Genomic DNA, 25,891 nt, shown 5'->3' with positions numbered 1-25,891 from the left:
ATGAAATAATAGCGGTATTCACAATGAGTACATTCTCTAGCAAAGTAGCAAAAGATCAGTTTAGCAGAAACCAAAAACATAATACATTAGAACTACTTTTTTACTTATTTACACTTTTTAAACTATATTGCAAATAAAAGCTGTTTAGTAGTTTAAAAATTGTAACAACTCTTTATTTATTTAAAAATGTACAACAACAGAATGTTTGTCACTCAATGTTTTTTATACACGTTTATTAATTCGCAGAAATACAGACACACTTTATAATGTACACGAATTCATTTGAAAAACACAACACACTTTAAGGCACTCAGTTGATGTTTATTCGAAAAGCGTCTCTGATAAACTGACTAACGACTGCAACCTCTGCCACTATTTATAACACTGCCATCTGCACTCTAGATTGATCTTTAACTGTCTAGAGCTTTCTAATACATACGCCATCTGTGGTGTACTTTCTACAATGTTCTTTAAATGAATATTCGAACTCGAATATACGGTCGCAGCAAACAGCGTTGCCATACTTACGATCAATGGTCAACTGAAAGCTTTTATTCAATGTTAATAATACCCACAGATATGTTAAAGTTTGGGCACTGCTATTTGAAAGCATTCGTTATATTTGAATTCAAGTACAATTTCGTAACAATTTTTGTTTTGAAAATGAATTAAATTTTATTTTAAAATATATTTTATAAAAAATATGTATAATAGAAAAATTAAAAGAATGAAGATAAAAACTGCATTACAAATGCAATTTAAATATTGATCGACAGTGAATTATAAAGGTACATTTACAATTTATAAAATTTTGTGACACTTAATTAATTGCTCTTTTGCTCTATTAGCAGGACAAGAGCTCTACATCACGAATATCGCTAATATTTAATTTTATAGTAACAAATGATCAACATTAGTGGTTATTTTGTCGAACTTTTTTCCGATTAATATTATAAATTATTATTTTAGGCTCGAGTTCATTAAATTGATTTCCTTAGAAATACAATTTATTCTATTAAATTTTCATATTTCTAAAGAATACTGAAAAAGTTATATTTAGACACACGGAAGAATGGAATGTATTTTCGGGGTTAGCCACCACTCCCTCATCGGCACTCTTGTGTCTCATCATTCTCGAAAGTAGCCTGAGAAGGGGCTGCCACAAATGTTTGTTTTACTCAGAAGGACACTGGCTTTATGATTACCGTTGTTTAAAATGAAGATCTGAAAAAATACACTCGTAATAGTTGAAAAAGTTTAAAAAAATCAAAAATTTTGATATTATTGGAAAAAAATTAATAGAATAGTGAAAGTGTATATGCTTGGAAAGTTCACATTCGTACCCTTTTAAAATCGGTTTAATTAATGACTGAGTTTCAATTGTTTTAATTTGCGGTTCCAGAAAAATATACTTTTGCCCATATCTCGGAAATTTGAGGGTATATTGTACCTTTAAAACCGGTTTTGTAATACACTCACCTAGACCTACAACGTGCACTAGGTCATTTGCCAAGTTATTTTTGACTGTTGCACAGTGTAATTAAACACGAATTCCTTTTGTTGTTTGTGAGGCTTTGCTACTCATTTTTAAACCATACAATATAGGAACTTTTAAATTTTTATTTTTTTTATTAACACATTTGCCTTGAAATTTGTTTCTATATTTTTTATTCAATTTGAAAATTTTGTCCCACAATTGTTTAAAAATTTTAACTGTGTAGATGAACAATATTGTTTTGTGTAATTTTTGTTTGTGATAGGGAAAATATGAATTTTCGTTTTTCTATTTGAATTTCAACATTCAATTATTTTCCTGGTATCATTACGGCATTTGTTACTGGATTTTGGGTAAGCATTAAGAGGAACATTAGATTTTGTTCATATTTCCAATGGAACTGATATTTTTTATGAAATTTGTTTTAGACGCGTTCTCGCATTTGCCACCACAGGCCCTACGTTCTGTAAAGGGACGGCGACTTGTGTAATATTTGTTTTTGTTACCATCTTTTGGAAGTTGGTGTTGATTTGTGAATCATTGATGAAAGGAACATTCATTACCAACCCAATAATTCATCCATTTCAAATTGCAAAACCCAAACCATAAGAATATCAAGAATTGTTCAACCAACTAACCTGATTTGAGGCCTATTAACTCCATTTAGACCAATTTATACAGTGCTTCCATTTTGCTAACAAAGAAAAGACGTCATTGAGTTTTATCTACGCAAAATAACTACAACCAACCACCTGAAAGTACTATTTAACCAAGGAACTACAACAAAAACTTTACTTAACTTGACATTTAATTGTAACCAGACATGACCAAATTCACCTGAAGATGTACCAAAAAGTCATCATTTAAACATTTTAAAAATTACCTATATAATATCATTTTACATATTTTCAATTTCATTTAATATGACATAAATTTCAAAATAATAACAATTTTTCTTTTATATATTTAATTTCTGACTTTAAATTTCAAATGTAAATTTTTTTTTTTCGTTTGTTTTGAATTTTGTTGTCAGTAAAATTTGTTTTTTTTTTAAATCAAAATTATTTTTTTGTTATTAACATAAAACATAGTACACACAATACACCTTAATAGGATTTTTACACTAGCGCACATCTAACATCTACCATCAATTTGCAAAGATGTTAACATATTCCCATAAGAATTGCACAGCGCTGAGTGCCAACATCTTTCTACATCTTTAAAAAATGTTCCTATCTCATTTCGTTAAACCTAACATCTTTCGATTATTTTATAGCCTTTTTACACTAAGCGTCATCTTAGAGGAATGAGTGGAAGATGATGAAAATGACAAAAGTTGTTTACACTTGTATCATCTCTCATCTTTCATCTTTCATTTTAAATACATAAAATCTGCTTATAATTAATGAAAAAAAATAAAATGGAAAATTCTTCAATTATCAGATTAATAATTGCACTTGAAGAGCAAAATCAATTATTAAAACAATATATAGATCTGCTTGATGTTATTATGGACAATGACTTTATTACTTTGTTCAGTCCCGCTCATTTTGTGACGTTTAATTTTTTTATACATATAAACAAATGTCATTTTTTTAGTGATGACACTAAAATTATCGAAAAATGATGATTGGAACAAAATGAGATAGGAACATCTTGTGAAGATGATGAAAGATGACGCTTTTTTACTCTGTATATTTCTTATGGGAAGATGTTGTCATCTTGCCAATTGATGAGAGATGAAAGATGAAGCTCAGTGTAAAAAGCCTATTAGTGTCACCACTAATAAAATGGCATTTATATTAAGAAAAAAATGTAAACAAATATAATATAATAATGAGGGGACATTTTATTTGTTTGAAATTTTCTTATTTAATTTGATAGTATAAAAAAGAAAACCAGTCTCAATTCATTTTGTTTTCATAAAAACAATATGATTTTTAATATTTTTGCAATTTTACTCATGGTAGATGTTAGATGTTGCAAGTGTGAACAAATCTTTCAAGTTTTCAACATCTTCCATACGTTTCGCCAAAATGTACGTAAGTGTAAAAACCCTATAACATAACACTGCTAAACTGAGTGATTATTTAATTTAATTTTAAACATGAGCATAAACTCAAGTTTCCAAGAGACAACAGGCCTGGAGCACAAAGTATACAGAGGCGACACGGCAAAAAAAAATATATTTGTCTCTTTCGCTCGAAACAATTTCAACTGGTTTGGTTTTGTGCTTATTTATATAGTTGTTTGTTTTAACGCACTATCTGCATTAAACCGCAAATTTGTTTTCTCTTTCTATCGAAACAATTTTAAAAAAAGCTGATTTTAGTGTTTTTGAACTGTCAAATTTGACGCCTCTGTATACTTTGTGCCTGGAGTCATCGCTGGATAAATAAATGGTGAGTTACTTAACTTTATTTTTAAATTTTCACTCTAAAACAAAGACACATACATAAAAAAAAAATAAATACAAATTCAAAATTGACACATTTATTGTTTGATGTCATATGCATTAGGTGTGTTCGCGTACTTTCCAGTAAAAAATATCCAGTAACTTTATTTTAGAGAGTAAAAATAAATTACTCTCAATCTGAAAAATTGAAAAAATAAAGTACGCGAACAACAATTTGTAAAAATAAGTTGTATTTTATTATAAATCAATTCAAAACGTTTGTATTGTGTTATTTTACATCTTTTCTTTGCAAACTTGTAAATTTAGTTTTTTCAACTTTTTAGTTTTGATTATATTTGCAACCATATGTTTTAAACATATTTTTATGTTGATATTTTTTACTGGGCAAAAAATGTCCAGTAAAAAATATCATGTTCTTTATCTACGAACTGTCACTTTTAACACTCTCTTGCTCTCTCGTTACAAGTTTTTTAAAGTAAACGAACGGAATCCCGTAACTTCCAGTGATAATTTGTACAAATTATTACAAATTATCAAGTACGCGAACACTACTATTAGCTTTTAATTGCGTACCATAACTTTATGTTGATAACATACTGTTGTTCATGTTATTAACACATTTTGTTTTAACATAGTAACAAAACATACTAACAGCACGTTTGTTTTTATGTTAGCAACATATTCGTTTTATGTTAATAATTTAATTTCTTAGTTTACTTAACCCAATTTCATTATAAAAAGTTTTAATTCGTTTACATTTAAATTTCGTTATGTAATAACATAGTTGTTTCATTTTATATTAATAACATTGATTGAAGCAAAGTTTATCTCTAATATTGATTTTTTTTAATTTTTATTTAACAACACACATTTAAATACGTAATTTTATGATTAGTCAATATTTTGTTTATTATTATTATTTATGTTTCTTTTAATGGAATAAAATGTTTATTTGCAAAATGAATTGCTAAACTGTTTACTTCATATTTCATGAAAGGTTAAGGCATAGTAGGTAGATCGCATTTGGGCTATCTGGGAATTAAGGACAAAGATGGCATGGTTGGGTGGGTAGAGACATCGGAAGAGGACTTGTCACCTTTACCTCTTTCACTAGGCTTCTCCATTCCTATATCTCTTTAATTTTTTTTTTTGTTTATTTATTATTTTCTTTTGTTTTGAGCTCTTTATTTCTTGGTCGATTTGATTATTAAGCTACCTAAATTTTGAATTATGTAGTGAATCGCAAACTATATCGATGGGGGCAAGAACCACCCCAATTTTCCATGAGTACAGCCGGTATTAATAGGTAACATGGCCCCTTGAGAGGTAGACCCTTGCGGTTAGGTTCGTTACATGTTTTCAATATAAAATACGAAAGAAAATGTTCGTTCACATTTAGAGAAACAGGCAGTAAGTACTTTTGTAAGCGGTACCCATGAATTTTTTCAAATCGCAAACATAAATAAGTAGTGTTTCATTCAAATAATAAGTAGTTATCACTTTGCTCCAATATTACGTGCTGGCTTACTAGGCAAGTAAAGTTTTTACTGGGATGTTCTATTACATTCCATCAACAGTCTGCTAACCCAGCATTTTTACTGTAACTGTAAAGACTGAAATTTAAATGCTCACAATAATATTTTGACCGGCTAAACAAAAAATAGTTTTGTAAGATCCAAATTAAAAACTGGAAATCAACTATACCTCTTCCAATATTTTAATGCATTCATTAAAACATTTTGTGTAATATAATTAATACAATTTTATGAGACAAATAGAGCATTATGCTTTAACCTTCGATTTACCAAAGGTTTTTTATGTACATGGTTTACCAATACCCACCCAAGTGACACTACACTTCTATAAATATATGCGAAGAACGAAATTTAAAAAAATTTAAAAAACCTTATAAAAAGTTTAAAATGGTTCTATTAAATTCTATAGAACTCTAGAATTTCTTCAGTGAGTACAAATTTCATTTAAATCGAAACAAAATTAAAAAAAATATTAAACCAATAAAATCTATGTGGTCACCCGGGTGGGTATTGGTAAAGCGAAGGTTAAAACCACTTGTACACGACTACAGATATCGTTGGTAGCGATCGTCATCTAGTAGTCAGCTACTTAATTATAATGAAAACGATAGAAAAATTCAAACCAGCTGACATTAAAGTTTGGCGTTTTGATAAATCTGTTCATTATCGCTTACGAAAATAGAAATTAGCTTAAGTTGCACGCAGAGAAAAATATAATTGGGCATGGTTACTGTAACCATTTATATAGTGTTACAAGTTTTTTAACTATATTATAGTCACAGTAACCATTTACATGATTGTGGTAACCATAATATGGTTAACTTACGATTCACATGATTGTCTCAACCATATATATGGTTACAGTAAACATATATATGTTTGTGGCAACCATATTTATGATGAATAATTTATCATAATATGTTGTTCTCTGATTATGATAAGCCTTAAGCCGAGAGCACCATAATATGATAAGTCCTTCATCATATAAATGGTTGTCACAAACATATATATGTTTACTGTTACCATATATATGGTTGAGACAATCATGTGAATCGTAAGTTAACCATATTATGGTTACCACAATCATGTAAATGGTTACTGTGACTATAATATAGTTAAAAAACTTGTAACAATATTGAAATGGTTACAGTAACCATGCCCAACTATATTTTTTCTCTGCGTGTGGTTACTGCGGAAACGGTGGTCATGTAGCAAGTCTGTGTTTTAATGTCAAAATAGACGCCATAGTGAGAATGAACTAAAAAAAAGATAATTGAAGTAACTTGCCGGTACAAGCAAGTATGTACCTCTCTTCTTTCCTCTCTCTCCCATAAACTCAGACTTGCAGCAAGTAAAATGGCTGTGTGTAAAAGCAGAATTATTGTAATTTTGACATATTGTGGTCGGTAGCGTGCTGTAGTATATGTGTTTAAATCATTATTTAAAAAAAAATCAAAAAATCAAAATCTCTAAATTTTTATTATTAGTTTATTTTAGTTAAAACAGGCGCCGATCCAACTTAGTTTTGGAAAATTATTGTAATTTTTAATAATTGTTATTATTTTCATATGTTCTGGATCTGCGCCTGCCTGCCTGCTTGTTTGTTTTTGTTTGCAAACCTAACATCATGTTGCTGGTTGGAAATATGCTGCTGAGTCTTCGGATGAGCACGATGAGACGACGACGCTGATGATTTATGCTGGTGAAAATGATGGTGACGCTGGGTCAGTGATTGCAAATGTAAGCCGGTTACGAAATTACGATAACGATCATTATTTATACAAGAAAATTCCGCAGAACTAACATCATCGCTCAAAGATGTACCAAAAGACCACATGTTCTAAAAATAAAAGGCTTTATGTTAAAAATTTACATACATATAAATTTGCGAAAATCTACATTAAATCAATGACGGATTTGTTCATTAACCGAGCTGCTGTAGGGTTCTATAAATTGATTTTCAAATAATTGAGTTCTTGCTAAAAAATTATTAAGTTACTAGCTTGACCCGGTGCTCTTCGCTACCCCTGTCGTAGTAAAATAAAAAATATATAGCCTATTGACGCTTCCCAGTAAGGATCTATCTACGTTACAAATTTCAATAAAATCGGTTCAGCCGTTTAGGCGTGATGCTCAAACAAACCAACAAACAACCTACAAAGACATTTATATATTTATATAGATTAAAATTATTAAGTTATTAAAATGTAAAAAACTAGTTTTTCGGATCAATAAATTTATTTCTTTACATATCTATAGAAAATATTTTTAGAAATGGGCTTATGATGATTGTGACAATTGATATAACTCTAAAAAATTGAGTCAAATCGGATAATGTTAACACGTATCACAACGACTCTGAAGTTTGTCAATACGTTTACAAAGCAAAAAATTGTTTTTTTTTTTAATTTGTGAAAACATATTAGTTTTTAGAAATTTATTTCCGCATTTACATACATATGTTTAATAAATGGTTAACAACAATGGGCCCATAATCATAGTCAAAAATAAAGTATATTTTAAGAGAAATAAAGTAATCTTTACTTAAGAGTGGACTTTAGGTCTACTATAAACAAGATAAAGCGTACTTCTGACGTTGAAGTCGAGTCTAAATATAAAACTAGGTGAAGCTGTTTTTAACTCGTTTAACAATAGCATCAGCTGGGGCCTATTTCACTAAACTACAATTCTACAAGTTACAATTACAAGTCTAATTCTTACAAGTGCTGATGAATTATGTTTCATTAAAATTTTCACAACACTTGTAGCTTTTTGCACTTGTAAACTACAATTTCAACAATTACAATTTCTTGTACATATATTTTATGATATTAATTTTACAATTCTTATTTATTTTTGCAAAATCCATTCCACTCTATAGACGTACAAATGTCAAGTACTATGACATGGAATTGCCCATATACTTTTTTATTTTAATACAATAATACACTCTATACAAGGGATTTTGTGAATTGAACCATATATTGACTATTAAAACTGTTATTGTGAAAAATTTGATATAATAAAGAGTTGTTTTTATACCCTTCACCATGAGTGGCAAGGGTTTGTCATTCCGTTTGTAATTTCTACATTTTTCATTTGCGACCCCATAAAGTATATATATTCTGGATCGTTATAGATAGCGGAGTCGTCCGTCTGTCCATTTGTGTGTTGAAATCAACTTTCCAAATCCCCTAAATAACTTACAAACATGACTGATACATCAAAATCTCCGGAATTCTTCCGGCTCGGTTGCTATTTAAAATCGAGAAAATTGGTCCACAAATGGCCGAGATATAAGCAAAAACCCATGTATTTTGTTATTGTTTCATGAAATCATGTACAAGTTGTGTGTATATATGTATATAGATGTGTGTAATACACATTGAGTATATTCACCAATTCTATTTTGTTTCTTTGTAAATCTTATTCTCTAACAAAATAGAGAGAGTTGTTTATAATGAGTTCTCATATGAGCAACTCCAAAGTAAATTAATAAAGTAGACTCAGTAGAACAGCTGACTATTTTTTTTACTTTGGTCTGAACTGTCAATTCACTTGTGGTTGTTGTGGCGAAAAATACAACAAGCCCAAAAGCAAAAACAACAACAGGCAACTTTGACAGCTCAGACCTTAAACCAAAAACAAAATTGCTTGTGGTTTTTGTAAATGTTGTATTTGTTGTAGTAGTGTCGGTACTTTGTTAATTTACTTTGAGCAACTCTATCATACGTAAACAGCACAAACACCCAACAACAACATTCTACATTGTAGATTCGTCTGTGTGTTGAAATCAACTTTCCAAATCCCCCAAATAACTTACATACACGATTCATACATCAATATCTCAGAAATTCTTCCGGCTCGGTCGCCGAGCCGTTTTTTCCAATTGTTTTCCAAAAAACAATTTGGAAAAAAAATTTTTTTAAAAAATTTTAAAACATTAAAAAAAAATTTGATTTTGTTTAAATAAAAATATTTAAAAAAAAAATATTTTTAAGTATATATATTCGGCACAGACGAATATAGCTCTTTTTTTTTTTTATTTTTTTTCAACATACAATTGTGCAAGTCGTGTTTTGTTTATTTGGTTAGTTTTTTTTTTTCAATGCACAAACCATCATTACTGTAGGTCTTGTATTTAGTATTTATATTAAAGTATACTTTGGTGAAGGGTATATAAGATTCGGCACAGCCGAATATAGCTGTTACTTGTTAATTTTTAAACTGTATTTGCCGATTTTGTTTGCAACAAAAGTAATACAGAATATTTAAAGGAAATAAACTAACGGTTTTGAAAGGTTAATGCGAAAATTAATCCAAGACCCAAAACTAATTTAGTTAATATAGCACCAGAATGAGCCAATATTTGGAGTCTCGCCTGCTTAAAGTTTCATCACATTGGCTCATCCTCTAATATTTATTAACTCAAAATTTATTTATACAATACAAATTTAATTAAGTATTTTTATAATTTCAAATTGTAAAAGAATAACGAGTACGATAATTACGATTATATCGGCAACTGTAGCTTAGCGATTATGGTAATTGCAGTTATTTCGGCAACGGTGATTGAGCAGCACGGGTATTTTAGGGGTATCGGTAGCTTGACGGTAACGGCAGCCAACCTTGCAAAAATCTCTACTGATGCAGGTGTTGGACGGAAACTTTTAGCGGTGCAGTTTATATCACGTGTCACAATAATCGGGCCCGCACTTCTTACAATTCGAACAGAAATTGTAGCGCAGTTCAGTGTTTGATGCTTATGGTCTTGCGAAAGTGCAAATACAAAATACTGTAGCTTTTGTTTGCAATCCAACAACTATATACACAGAATAGCAATTTTCACACCATTGCTTTTGCGGTTTTTGTGTGTATTTTGTTATTCGATTACCGCTATAGCTTTGTTTGCTACGTGCATTGCGTTTACATCAATGATACTCGAACAACTGACATTTGTAAACAATAATTTAAAATCGTCAATCAAAATTCAAGTAATGGAGCCGACAACTCTAAATAAAAAATTATCTTACACTCACACTTTTACGAATTGAAACTAACTTGCATTCAATTTCTCATTCAAGTTGGTGTTTCAATTTTCAATCAAGAAAACAGCTGATTACATTTTTTTGCACAATTTGTACTAACATTGTTTTCAAGTTGCGTGCAGCCTACGTCACAGCTTTCAATTTTTATAAATTTTGACAAACAATATATGTAAAAGACTATCACGAAATTCTTGATCGTGTGGCTGCAGTATAAGAAGAGAAAAACCAAACAAAAAGTGGACTCCAGATGAAATAAAAATTTGTTCTTGATTATTTTGTGGCATTTTAAAACAATTTCACAATATAATCAAACACCTTGTTATAAATTTTCGTGGCCGATAATTCTGCATAATATATGTTACCTAATTTGCATCTAGCATTGCAAAGTTATTTCAAATACCGCTCACCATCAATGGCAAAATTATTGCTATAACAAACAGTAGCAAAAAAGCACTGAACATCCCCCATTGATGTAAACACGAATTCAATTACCTGTATATTGGGTGAATATCTGCCGTTGTTGCTGTTTTTACCGGTAGGTGAATTTAATAGGGCGTCATTCGATATGCTCCTGTAGTTATAAATATATTTATTTTATTTATTTATATTTAAATTAAAGTTTTCTTATTTATAATAAACATGCTTTTGTATTTAGTATATATATATATATATATATATATATATATATATATAGAAAAAATGGAAAATCTATATATATTATTGAAATGTGTTCAGTTTAAGTATAAATAATCTCAATGGAAATCTCATATACATATATGTAGTTCAAAATATCAGAACAGTGGATATCTTCTAGTAAATAGTGATATTATATTCATATATACTGGCACTTATTTATATAAAAATTTCTAAGCCACATACAAATTTTGTTGGTACTTAGTCGGTTTCTAATGACTCAAATTTAATTTTTAAGTTCTAAAGGAATAGTCTGATTTTAATAAAACTTTTCCAGCTATAGAAGAGATTGAGGTGAGGAGGATCAAAAATAATGCACTTGCGTACAAGTAAAATTAAAAGGGAAGTTACTGTTTCTGAACAGATTTGAAATTATATATGAAGCTGAAAAATTATGTTATTCTAGAAGCAAAATACAAAATTATTCATAACTTTTTGACAAGAAAACCTAAAAATATGTCCTTTAGGGCACTGCTACACGTTCAATATATATTGTTACGAAATTGTACTTGAATTCAAATATAACGATTTTAACGGCTAAAAAAAAATTAAAAGTTGCATAATGCTTTCAAATAGCAGTATCTCTCAAACTGTAACATATTTGTAGGCATTATTAACATTGAATAAAAGCTTTCAGTTGACCATTATTCGAATTCGAATATTCAGTTAAAGAATACGAGTTTTGACAGTTAAAGAACAATCTAGAGTGCAGATGGCAGTGTTATAAATAGTGGCAGAGGTTGCAGGCGTTTCGAATAAACATCAACTGAGTGCATTAAAGTGTGCTGTATTTTTCAAGTGAATTCGTGTACATTATAAAGTGTGTCTGTATTTCTGCGAATTTATAAACGTGTATAAAAACATTGAGTGACCATTTAATTCTGTTGATGTACATTTTAAATAAATAAAGAGTTGTTACAATTTTCAAACTACTAAACGGCTTTTTTTCAATCAAAAGTATCCGGTTTATTTAAAGGAAATAAACCAACGTTTTGAAAAGGTTAAAACGTAACAATATTTTCAGCTGTATGGGGTAAGGACAATTGTTTGAGACAGTGTATATTGAACATGTAGCAGTTCCCTTAGACATGATTGTATTTTGCATGCGTAACACTTTTAACGGAAGCCACATACATGTATACGATTTTTAACTGTGTTATTTATAATTTTATCACAAATATATGTAGCTGATATATTAAAAGAAAAACTTTTACAAATTAAAAACAACATTTTTCAACCTAAATATCGCTTGAAATAAAAGAGAGAAAATCCACTTTCATGAATATATTTTCATTTATTATCTATTAACATATATACATTTTTAACATTCTTAACATAAGGTTATAAACAAGGTATATTAATAAGTTCCGTGCAACTCTACAACAATATAAAAACAAAACTAAAAACAGACATTTTGTTTGTTAAAACTATACTGAGGTTGTCAAAAACAACGTACATTTCAAGGCGAATTCGCAATAAGGTGGTGTCGATAGCACAGCTGATCACTTCTTTAGATGCTGAAGCTGTCAAATTCACTAACATTTTTTATTGCGAATACCACAACAAATCCATAAGCAACAAAAACAAAAGGCCGACTTTGACAGCTGCGGCCAACATAAACTAAGTTTTTGACAAGCACAATATGTAAACACAAAGGAGCAAAAAACGATAAGCTGATTAGTTGCACAGACCTTATTAACCCTGGGCCTCCACGTAGCAATATTTATTGTTGCAATTGTCAAATTTGATTGTGTCAATGAAATTTGCGAGTGTAGACAGCAAATTTTCATATGTAGCAATCCATTGCGCAATGATTGCTCTACTGATTGCCTGAGCAATTATTGCTAAGCTATCAGTTCAGTTGTCATTAATGTAAAATTTTTTCTTTCTCTGATTCGGTGCGATTAATTCATACATATTTAATTTATTTAAGTACCAAAAATAAAAAACAAAAAATTAGACCGAGATGAAGAAAACAAACTTTTTAACAAACTTTTTTCAATTTTAGGAAACATTTTTCAGAGTTGCATAAAAAGGTAGTATTTTGTTTATATACATGGGCACGTGTCATTAAAAGGATAGTAAAGGATGAGTTTAAGAAAGTCCGCGATAAATATATACTGAAACTGCAATCCCACCCCAATCCGCTTGCTCGGCTTCTCGCACAGAGCCAAACCAGATCAAGGCATTGTAGAGGAGATCTACCACCCCGCTAAGATGAGGTCCATGCATCAAGCAATGCTCTCTTTAGAGATCAATTAGTTTTAATTTTAGTTATAAGATTTAATCACTTATTGTTAGGCCTAATGATATAGGCAGATTCAATAAATAAATAAAAAAAGTTAAAAAAAAAATTAAAAAGTAAACAAAAGCATGACAAAAATATTGCTTTATTTGTCGAATCATTATCTAGTCATTTTAAGCGATATTTAAATTTTAAAAACTGGAATTAATTACTGAATGACCCTTAAATCAGATTTCGTGGTTGTCACATGCGCCATTTCAAACAACCACATGTTATTCACATTTGAATTCAATTGTTGCTTCGTAGCCGACTTTGGCTCCTAAAAACGAATATATTCGTTGAGTACCAATATGGGAAAACGTTCTGAATAGGGGACCAAAATATCTATTAAATGATGTATCAATCATTATCCTAAGTACATTCATTCAGAAGTAATATGACTGCAAACTATTGAAAAGTAAAAATATTAGATTTTTAAAAATTTAGAAAGTGATAACTTCTGATTGATAGGACTTAGGAAAATGATGGATACATCAATTAATAGGTATTTTGGTCCTCTATTTATGAATAATATATGTATTGGTGCTCAACCAATATTTTAATTTTAAGAAAAAGAAGAAAATTTACTTATTTTTTATTTTTCAAAACTTAGGAAAATTATCTTTATATCAATGAATAGGAATTTTTGTCCTCTATTCAGAAATTATTTCCATGTTCGTGCTCAGCGAATATTTTATTTTTTAGAATAAAAAAACTTTTTACTAATTTTTCTACTTTTCAAAAGTATGCTGACCTACACTGAGGGAAAAACGATGTTGCAAAATCGACAACGGTTGGTGTCATTTTGACACCATACGGTGTCACTTTTTTATGACACCGTACGTTTACAATTTGTAAACAAACGGTACAAAGTATACAGAGGCGACACGGCAAAAAAATATATTTGTCTCTTTCGCTCGAAACAATTTCAACTGGTTTGGTTTTGTGCTTATTTATGTAGTTGTTTGTTTTAACGCACTGTCTGTATTAAACCTCAAATTTGTTTTCTCTTTCTATCGAAACAATTTCAAAAAAAAACAGATTTTAGTGTTTTTGAACTGTCAAATTTGACGCCTCTGTATACTTTGTGCAAACGGGTACGAATCGACTTCGCAATGTTGTTAAGTTATTCGCCGACGCATTTCAACGTGAGCACAAAGTATACAGAGGCGTCAAATTTGACAGTTCAAAAACACTAAAATCAGCTTTTTTTGAAATTGTTTCGATAGAAAGAGAAAACAAATTTGCGGTTTAATACAGACAGTGCGTTAAAACAAACAATTATATAAAAAGCACAAAACCAAACCAGTTGAAATTGTTTCGAGCGAAAGAGACATATATATATATTTTTTGTCGTGTCGCCTCTGTATACTTTGTGAGGTGAGTTGCTCTGTTTTGTTTTAATAAGTGAGTTTTTATTTTATTTACATTAAAAAATATAATGATAAAAGTGAAGTAAATAAATCTAAATATAAAAGAAAGCGTAATTGTGTTTAATAGAGAATTTGTGTTGGTGCAGATGAAGATCTATGCAGTGAGAAGATCACCAAATCCAGTGACGACATACAGCTCCAAAAATTCGTGGAAACATTAAATATGCCTTCAGTTTTTGTACATTTAAAAGGTAGGTAAAGCTATATGTACATATACATATACTACGTTTATACGTAGCCTATTCGCAAATAAAAATTATTTGCAATTAACTAACTCACTGTTTATATGTCACATTGGTTACGGAAAATTCTTGTTTTTTGTGATGCCGGATGGTAAAATTTAATTATTTGGTAGCTCTTTTATTGATGATACATTTTTTATTTTTTTAAATGTAAAAATTATAGAATCAAAAATTCTTGTCCGTCTTGCAATCCAATTAATTCAAAAACGCTATGAAATATTTAAAAAACGTCTTAATAAACTAAAAGCGTTAAAACATATGGCAATGCTTAATATCTTATTTGCAAATAGTGTCGTTAATCAGGAATTGTTTTCGTGAGTTAGCTATTCGCAAATAAAAAAATAATTCACTGTTTATGCGGCATTTTTTTCTAATTGCAATATTTTTATTTGCGAATAAGCCATGCGTATAAACGTAGTAATAATATACATATAACAGCTATGTAGAATATAATAAGTATTTGTTTTATTTTTTAGAAAGAGCACGTAAGGGAAGTAGTTCCATCATTAGAGATGCTATTTGAAAATTCACATACAGGAACTCCGACAATTGACACCAATGTTTTGCCACATTTACACATGGAATCTTCTATATGTATTTTATATTTAAGTATTCATTCGTATTGTATTTAAAAAATAAATGTAAAAAATAATGAAATTATTATTTATTTTAATTACCAAATCGTAAACGAACGGTATAAAATAGACAACGTATGGTGCAACAGAATGGTGACATTTATTCGTTGTCAAATTGACATCGTTCGTGTACAATTTGTACACATACGGGGTTGATTCACTATTAACACCGAATGGTGTCAAATCGTACACAGATGTGTTAATTTTTTCGCTGGGTGAATCACATCTGACTGAAAGTACTTAGAAAAATGTTCAATACATCAATAAATATGTATTTTTGTCCCCTATTCGGAACTCATTTCCATATTGATGCTCAACGAATATTTTAATTTTTAGAAAAAATAAAAACAAATTTACTTATTTTTTTACTTTTCAAAAGTTTGCTGAATGAAATTATTTAGGATAATGATCGATACATCATTTAATATATATTTTGGTCCTCTATTCAGAACATTTTTCCATATTGGTGCTCAACGAATATTTTCGTTTTTAGGTGCAAAAGTCTGCTACGAAGCACCAATGTAGATGATTAAATTGAAATTCGAATAACACGTGGTCTACTGAAATGGCGCAAGTGATAACCACGAAATCTGATACTAGGATCATCCAGTAATTAATTCCAGTTTTTAAAATTAAAATAGCTCCTAGAATGACATGTTTGTGATTAAATGAATAATGCTATATTTTGTTAATTTTTTGTTTACATTTTTTATGTACGGTTTGCCGCTATGCTAGTACATGTGCGCACACACATAGTCACATTCGATTTTTTCAAAGTTTAGAAATTGATAACTTCTGACTGAAAGTACTTAGGAAAATGATCGATACATCAGTGAATTTTTGTCCTCTATTCAGAAATTATTTCCATGTTGTTGCTCAACGAATATTTTATTTTTTAGAACAAAAAAAGTTTTTACTTATTTTTCTACTTTTAGAAAGTTTGCTGCCCTATACCTTCCGACTGAAAGTACTTAGAAAATGATCGATACATCAATGAATAGGAATATTCCAGTTTTTAAAATTAAAATATATTTTAAAATGACCAGCTAATGATTCCACAAATATAGCAATATTTTTGCAATGCTTTTGCCCAGCTAGCATTTTCTTTCAAAAAATGATCTTCCGCGATTGGAGCTGGCGATTAAATTAATCTTCCACGATATCGTATTCCAATTACGAAAGTTCAACGCAACGGGAGTAACTGTGTCACAGCCGCGACTCTTCTCTATGAATCGTCTACGATGTGTTAAAAAGAGTCTTGACACAATCGTCTTAATGAATCGTCTACGATGTCTTAAAAAGAGTCTTGACACAATCGTCTTAATGAATCTTCTACGATGCGATAAACAGAATCTTTACACAATCGTCTTAATGAATCTTCTACGATGCGATAAAAAGAATTATAGAAGAGTCTTGGAACGATTGTAAAGAAGATTTTAATTGATCCTAAAATGCCTAAAAATATGCTAAAAATAAAAAGTATTGTTATTTGTTTTATATTGTTTATTGCATTGGCATTTTTTGTCAACTTTAAATAAAAAAAAAAATAAAATATAAATTTGAATTCAATTGTGAAAATAAATACATACATATGAATAATGGAAATAATTATGCAGTAGAAAAATTATTAAAAAATAAAGTTATTTTTCAGCCAAATCGTCAATTTTCTTGGCTTCATCAATCTTTTTGGTTCGGTCACTCTTTCTGAGACGGTCACCAGCATGAACAAAATGTTGTTGTAATACCTTATTTATTCCTGCATCATCAGCTTTCGGAAATTTTGAATGGCAGACACCTTTAAAAAGAAAATAATTAGAATTCAGTAAAATCATGTTATAAATTTTTTTAATTGCATTCCTGACAAACGAGTTGGAGCTGTCGCCACCCACTTTACCAATAACGTATTTCTGTAAAAATTTTGATATGAATATATGTATATATGTATGTTTATATAAAAAAATATGTATATAGACGGATAATTATATACATACCAATTGAGCTACAATATCCACGTTCTCTTCTATTTGTTTATGTAATTCTTCTAACTGTTTTACAGTTTTTAGGGGTAAAGGTGGCACTAAATTGGTTTTAATTTCCTCAGAATAAATTAATTTTAACTGACGCACTTCATTTCTTACAGTTATCACTTCCTCTGTTAGTCTACCGATTTGCTGTTTTAGTGTGCGCACTTCTCCTAAAATCTCCGTCAACATATTTTTTTACTATCTGAAAGAATTAATGTAATATAAAGTAAAATGAATGAAATTATGACATTTATAATGTTCTTATACCTGTCTGATTATCTGGCGGTTTGTTTTGTATTTGTTGCATATTTGTTATATAAATAATATTAGGATCTAAATAAGACTCGATATTAGTTTAAAATACATATATACATATGTTAATGCTTTATTTACCGTTAACTGTTGTTAATGGATTACTTTCCATTTCTTGAGCGACGTCATTGGAATCTAAAATGAACTTGAAATTAGTTTTAAATATTAAATCAAATATGTTAAAATCTTACCACAAATCATAGAGCAGTTCTCCATGGTGTATTTCAGGAAGTAATGCGATTTGTTTGTTTACTTTGTCGTCCAAGCAAACAATTTTCTTTTTTATTTTATTTAAATGAAAGCATATTTTGTTTCTTTCCTTAATTTGGTCAGTAAAAAAAATAAATAAATGTTGAGATGACACCGGATTTTCAAAAAGTGGTTTTAAATTAGTTACAGTGATTCCTTCAAATTGGGGTAGATTATTTATTGAATTATTTATTTATTATTGATTATTTATTTATGACATTGCTTTGTTCCACTTGCCTTTTGTATAATTGCGCAGCTACATTATTTAACTTTTTAACTTTTTTTTTCAGTTTTTGTAAGTGGTTTTCAAATTTAAATGCAGATATGGATTCTAGGGATCCAAACTCCTTAGCGTCTTCATGTAAATGCAATAAGTTATGGAAGTTGCACGTTAAAAAGGTTATATCATATAAAACTGGTACATCTTTCACGAAATTTGCTAAAAGATTTCGCGCATATAAATTGTTTACCCTACAATCATTGTCATCTAGTAAAATTCGCATGGCCACTGACAAATTAATGAAATGATGGTATCTTTCAACACTTAAAATATTTTTTAATAAAATTGGGCCAGTGTACAGAAGAAATTGACGAAGTTCTGTAGCCTTCCACCTGTCAAGCTCATTCAAAGAGGTTTTCTGCAAAATTCGAAGGGAATAGAACCACGTAAAATATTTAAATTTTCAGATATTTTGTTTATATTCCAGGAAGTCAGGGAATATTTTTGACCTTTTACTTTAACCCAAGCTTTTAATAAAGTTTTCATTACTCCTACGCACACTACGTGCATATAAACCAATGTAAATTGGTGCACAATATCAATTTGGATATTTTCTATAGCAATTGGAGTCATGATATTATGATGCTCCGTCTGAGTACGATTTCTAAAACTTACATCTGTTCGTAAGCTACAGTTACTATCAAAAGGAAAAACTAAACGATTTTTTACACTTTGTCCTTTCTGTTCACATCGAGTACATGAAAAGTACCCACTATGTCCTTTTATGCCCAGTACATATGCCCTCGCTGGTGTGTCCATTACAAAGCATCTAACCTGGACTGAATATGATTTTGTTTTAAATTCAAACCCATTTTTAATAAGATCACTTAATTCAAAAACAAATTCTTCTAAAAAATCATTAGGACTTTTTGGCTTAGACCGTCCCTCATAACTCCAATTAGGAAGACCTCACTATAATTTGATACACTACCCAAAATTGGCCACACTTGAAGATTAGAACTTTTGCTCAATGGCAAACCATCAATATTAAAATCAAGGTTAATAACATCTTCCTGATAATTAATTTTAAGAAAAAAATCTGTTAATGCATCTCTAAGGCCGTAGTGTACATATTTTTCGTCTCCCATTGGTTTGGCTAATACCTCTTTTGGTGTACCTTTTAACGTCCTTACATCTTTTGGAACTTTAATATCACTTTCTCTAAGAATTTCCAATAACTCGTTGACCACAGTTGTAGTTAACCCGTGTTTTACTGTCCAAAGTCTAATTTTCTCTTTCACACTTTCATTACTCGGCCAATTCATTTCTTCTATATATTCAACTGAAAAATTATCGCAAACGGATGATGTTTCAGTGAAATCCGATTCAACCAATTTTTCGAAAGAACTGACTTTCATTGGGACATCATCGCAATCAGATGTTTCCCTGCCTTTAACTTGTTTTTTGGATGATCCCACTTCATTATAAGCAGACTCCATCATTTTTTTTGCTTCACGTTTGCTTTTCAATCTTATGGCTTTATTTGATAGCATTATAAATTTTTTATATTATAAATTTAATTTTTGATTTCTAATAAAACACTTTTTAGTTAATACACTTAGTATTTATAAGAAACTTTATTAGAAATTAATTTTTTAATTTAATTAACTTCAAAAACCACATTTTTATTCTTACTTGTCTCGACACTGATTATAAACTGAGTTGAAAAGAAGACAAAATAATTTGTTTTTGCTAATCGTTTATACGTATAACGGTAAAATTCGCCCAACGATCTCCAGAGTCCGTAATCGGCGATTGTAGCGTAATATAAATAAACCGGTTTAACAATAATAGATGCATCATTTGGAAGAGTAAAATACGATCATTGACTAACAACAATCCTTTGATGCTCGCTAAAATGCATAAGCGACGATTCATTCCTTCAACAATCGCCAAAATTACTCGCAACAGCATCTTTTGGTACATTAAAATATATATATTTTTTAAAAATCGTCTGCACGATTAAAAAACGAGTCACAAAATGAAACAATCGTCTGGAAGATTGAAAAAGATTCACAAAATGAGGACAATCGTGTGGACGATTAAAAAAAATGGTCGCAAAATAATCGCGATCGCTAATGAATCATGTAAATGCTAGCTGGGTGTTTACATTTTTGCTTATGTTTACATAAATAGTACTTTTTTGCAACTCTGTAAGAAAAAGTATGCCAAAAAGGCCTGTTTGTTTTCTTCAGCTGCGTAGAAATTAGTGAAAAAAATCATTCAACACAAAATATAAGCAAAATACACCTCAGTTTTTCATAGAACTTCTCGTGTAGAAAATGCTGTGTTTGTGCCGAACATTTTCACTACCTAAAGCAATCAGCAATCGCTCTGCTGTTGTTCTGCCGACATTATTGCAATAAAAATTGCTACGTGGAGACATAGGGTTATAAATATGCGAATGTTATAAAAACACAGTAGGCTTAAATCTTAATATTTCTACATAGATATACATAGATTTATAGTTTTATAATATACATACTAACTACTGTTATTAAGTTGAAAAAATTGTAAAAATAGTATGATTTTATAGTAAGATAAAAGTATCAAATTATTAATAATTAATAAAAAAAAAATTAAAAATTCGTTTAAAAAAGAGAAATTTTATATTAATAAATAAAAGTGAATGAAAATACCAACCTTAAGGACCAGTGAGATAAGTAAAAATGTTTCTTCAATTTGATTATATTATGTATTATGCAAGTCTAAGTACATACGTAATAAGCGGGGCACATTTTAAACCTATTGGTTAAAATGGCGCCCCGTTGAATCGAGTGATTTTAAATTTTTTTTAAAGTTTTCTTATATAATAAACTAAAAATCTGTAACATCTACATTTAAAAAGCTGCAAAGTGTGACTCCTCTATATCCATAAGATTTTGTTATTGTTCCGATTAGAAATTACAGTCTTATTTAATATACACCACCAAAGTGGGGAGGGTATAATGCGTTTGTGCTGATGTTTGTAACGCCCAAAAATATTAGTCTAACATCCACCTTAAAGTATATCGATTAGAGTATCCAAAACCGAATCCCGAAATCGGTCAACCGGTTTTTTCTTCTTTCTAAACTCCACCGGTTTCGGTTTTTTTAACTTTTTGGTTTTATGACAAACCGGTTTTTGTATGACGGTTAGCCGGTTTTAATGAAATATATTTTCAAAAGTTCCGTACTATTTTAAAAAAAAATTATTTATTTTATAGGAAAATTTAGCATTTGAAAATATTTCGTAAAAGATATAAAGATAGAGCCTTAAGAACTCAAAAGTGATAAATTTCCCAAGATTTAGTACACAATTCTTAACACATTTCCTATTAGCGTCCACAAATGAAAATAAATTTAAGGACACCTTTTTCATATTAAACAAAACTTTAATATAAACCGGTTAACCGTTTTTTGGAAAACAAAAACCGAAACCGGTTTTTTTAAAAGACAATAATCAAGACCGGTTTTTTCAAAAACACACTTTTCGGTTAAACCGGTTTTTTAAATTTGACGGGAATTCTCGGGACAAATTTCCCGGGATTTTTGTAAATTTTTCAATACCCGATATCCGGGAATTATATCTCGGCCATAATATTGAATTCATTTCTTTTACTAAAGGCTTATGAAAAAGGTGTTCAATTCATTTTGTAAATAAAATGAATGAAGAAAAAACATTTCAACTCAATTTGTGGTAGATTTGAATCAACAAAAATTTTATCATTCAAAATTTGAATAAATTCTGTTATCAGTTAACTTCAAAATTAAATTAATTAAATAATTAAACTAAGCTATTGAATGAAGCTAATGACTTATATATTGTGAATGGATTTATGGAATGAAAGGCTGCCATTTTTAATTATTTAATACGAAGCTCTATATATAATGATTGTAACACTAAGTTTTTATATGAAATATTGCTAATTTACAGTATTGTTATATATTTCGGGAATAGCCGGGTACTCGGGAATGTAGAAACAAAAAAGATCGGGAAATTAAAAACCCTATACACGAACATAAATTATTGAAATTAACAAAATATGTATGTATGTTTTTGTCCATTCAGGCTGGTGTATTATATGGTCGGGTTTGGCGTACCAACCTTTGATGACCTCGACAAACCTTATTTTTTAGAAGTGCATAGATCTCAAACGATAGTATGTTGAAAAAAGTAACCAAAATTAAAAAAAATAAATATAAACCTAAATTCTTAATCCATATATGTATTAGGGTGATCGGCCCGGTTATTAATAACCGGTTATAACCGGTTTTTTTGCAATGGTCGGTTTCGGTTTTTTTGAAAAGCTAATATTTCGAATATCGAAGAAATCGGGTTTTTCTCCTCGAATAGCCGGTTTTTTCAAAAAGTGTGTTTTAATGAGTTTTAGTGTATTAAAAACTTTAAAAAATATTTAAAATCGAAAAAAAAAATAAAACAAATACACCAACTATTTTAAAAGACTTTTTATATTTAGAAAATCTCACAAGTGATCTGGAAAGCCTGAAAACATACTCAATGCTTTGTTTTCTATATGTCCTACAAATACCAAGTAAAATATAATTTTCAATGTCTAGTTTTATAAAAACAAATAAAAAATGAGATACTCCAAAGCATTTAAACCATAGCTGTTAATTTTGGATTACGATTAGTAATCAATTAGATTATTTTTCAAAAATAATTTAATTGATTATATAATTCTCTTTAGAACAATTTCAGATTACTACTTGATTACGATTACAAATAATCAAAAAATAATCAAGATTACTTTCGATTACGAGAAAATAATCAAAAATAATCAAAAGTAATCAAAAAATAATCCGACTATTTTCAAAGATTACTTTTGATTATTTTAGATTACTTTCCAAAAATTTTGCATTTACATCATTTTATTTTCAAAAATTTGCATTCTAAAAAAATAAAACAAAAGTTGACCAAGGCTTTAAATCGTTAAAAAAGTTTTATATTTTTTATGAAATATTGAAAATAAGGACTTCAGGAAGTTATTTACAAAATTGTAACATTGTGGAGGACCTGGAACCGTTGGGTCAGCATCAGCCAAAAGATAATAAAAACTGATAGATTTTTGTATAAAATGTATTAATATGGCCATAGCCGCTATATAAAGTTCATTTCAGAAAATCACCTAAACATGCATAAATTTCTTAAAAATATGGTTATCAAGTTGAAATTCGAAACAAAAAATTTCAATATACATATATAAAAATCGCTATACTAAATTTTATGATGATCGGCCCATAATTGGTCATAGCCTCCATATAAAAATCACTTTCGAAATACACATATATGGTCCACTCTTGATAATTGAGTTATTTAAATGAGATTCTACAAAATTAGCCCTCAAATACTTTGAAATCACTTCCGATGTTTTTTGGCTGTAATTAAAAAAAAAATTAAAAACTTTGATTCTTCTTGTGGATTATTTTTATTTGGTCTTTTAATTTTTTTTACATCAAGTCGAGAATATGATGTCATGTAAATGGCCGCCGCTACAGTTGATTGTCATTTGAGCCCTTTTTATGGCATTTTCCATCAATTTGGCCAAAACTTCCGGCGATAGGTCCTCACATTCTTGACGTATATTGTCTTTAAGAGCTATATTCTTGACACCATACAGTGACTTTGGGTTACACGCGGATTTTCAGTGCCCCAGAAGAGAAAATTTTGCTTATTTATGTACCCGTTAAGATGGAAATGGGCCTCATCACTCATGATTATTTTTGATGAAAAATCATCTTCCTTCAATTGGTCAGCAATATTCCGCGTTCTGGAGGAGTATAGCGTAACATTGTTTATTAATAGGGGGGTCAGACGGCATGTATTGCTTGTGTATTGGGACATGTATTTGACACATATGGAATTCCATGTGTATGTCAAAATTCACTTTATACATACGATTCATAATCTCCACGTTCAAACGTACATATGTAATTGCATGTGACATAACCTCTATTAGTTTATATGTTTGTTGTTTTTAACAATATATTTATTTAAAACAATTTTAAATCACAAATATATTTAATGCAATGAAATTTATTTTGTTATGATTTTTCTTTACTCTTTTTTGTTTTGTTTTTTTTTTTATTTTGCTTTCAGACAGTGTTGTATTTCAAAATACAACACTGTTATACACACGAAAATAGAACATGTTCTAATTGCCAAAAATGTCACGAGTAATACATATGTATTTTACATACACAAAGTTTCATATGGATCACAAGGTATGTATATGTTTACATATGGAAAAATGTCCTAATACATGGCACAAAACACAAGCAATACATGCCGTCTAACCCCCCTTTAACGTGTGTTTCGCATGTGTTTACTACACAAATGTCAAAACAGAACTTAGGGGCCATTAGGGGCCAATCGCAAAATTTATAGCATTTTCTGATAGGAGGATTAGTTTTGCGCCACCTTGTACATAGACATCACGTAAAAATATTTTATGACAATCGAATCACAATAGGTCATAGCTCCCATATAAGTCCCAAAATCCAGAAATACATTAACGCATATAAACATTAAAAAATTCCACAGAAATTAGTTTCAAGTAGACAGAAATCATACCGCTTGATTTTGTGACATGGCTCATATCAGGAAAATTCATTAATCGCAAATATATATTAAAATTTGGTCATATAACTCATTTTAATATGCAAAATTTTGAACTTTGTCTAAATATATTTGTATACCCTTTTTTATACACTGTTTCTTCACTTGAGGTTAATAAGGAAATATTTTGAGCCAAACGTGTGATGTTAACAATATTTAATTGGTTAACATTACACGTTTCGCTCAACATCTATATATAAATGACAAACTCTGTTGAAATGTTAAGAATGGTGAGCCTGTGGAGTGCTGAAATTTTTTTAAAAATATAAGCTAGTTTTGCTATAAAATTCTGAATAAAATCAAAACAACTTGCTAACGGAGGAGATAGAGGGATCTTCCACAAAAATTATCTCCATAAAATTCCACAATATACTCTGACAATACGAATTCTTTCGATAGGTCAAATGTATGTGTCTTGCTCTATCGCTTTAGAAATCCCGGTTCGAGTCCGAATGTGGGCGGCCTGTTATTTTTTTATTTTTTCACGTTATAAATGCAAATTTTTGAAAATAAAATGATGTAAATGCAAAATTTTTGGAAAATAATCTAAAATAATCAAAAGTAATCTTTAAAAATAGTCGAATTATTTTTTGATTACTTTTGATTATTTTCGCGTAATCGAAAGT

General features: G+C 29.6%; 1 protein-coding gene and 1 long non-coding RNA gene across 2 annotated transcripts; one reads left to right on the top strand and one right to left on the bottom strand.

The window, feature by feature from the left end:
• The first annotated feature begins 14,960 nt into the window (after positions 1 to 14,960).
• LOC135962796 (uncharacterized) lies at positions 14,961 to 15,803 on the top strand. The gene is made up of 2 exons (XR_010576692.1): positions 14,961 to 15,095; positions 15,623 to 15,803. It is a non-coding gene; the product is annotated as an uncharacterized LOC135962796 (long non-coding RNA).
• A 1,618-nt stretch (positions 15,804 to 17,421) lies between these two features.
• On the bottom strand, positions 17,422 to 17,994 carry LOC135962849 (uncharacterized). Its single transcript, XM_065514752.1, has 3 exons — positions 17,773 to 17,994; positions 17,676 to 17,688; positions 17,422 to 17,576 (listed from the first exon to the last, which is right to left on the bottom strand). The coding sequence occupies exons 1-3, from the start codon at positions 17,992 to 17,994 to the stop codon at positions 17,422 to 17,424; spliced, it is 390 nt and encodes a 129-aa protein (XP_065370824.1).
• Positions 17,995 to 25,891: the final 7,897 nt, after the last annotated feature.

Source organism: Calliphora vicina, chromosome X (genome assembly GCF_958450345.1).
Source record: "Calliphora vicina chromosome X, idCalVici1.1, whole genome shotgun sequence".
Lineage (NCBI taxonomy): Eukaryota > Metazoa > Arthropoda > Insecta > Diptera > Calliphoridae > Calliphora > Calliphora vicina.
The sequence above is the reverse complement of the archived record's forward strand: the minus strand, read 5'-3'. Positions and strand labels throughout refer to the sequence as shown.

What these genes read in the sequence shown, in the direction of transcription:
- LOC135962849 (XM_065514752.1), bottom strand. Translation starts at nt 17,994, where the DNA reads ATGTTGACGGAGATTTTAGGAGAAGTGCGCACACTAAAACAGCAAATC.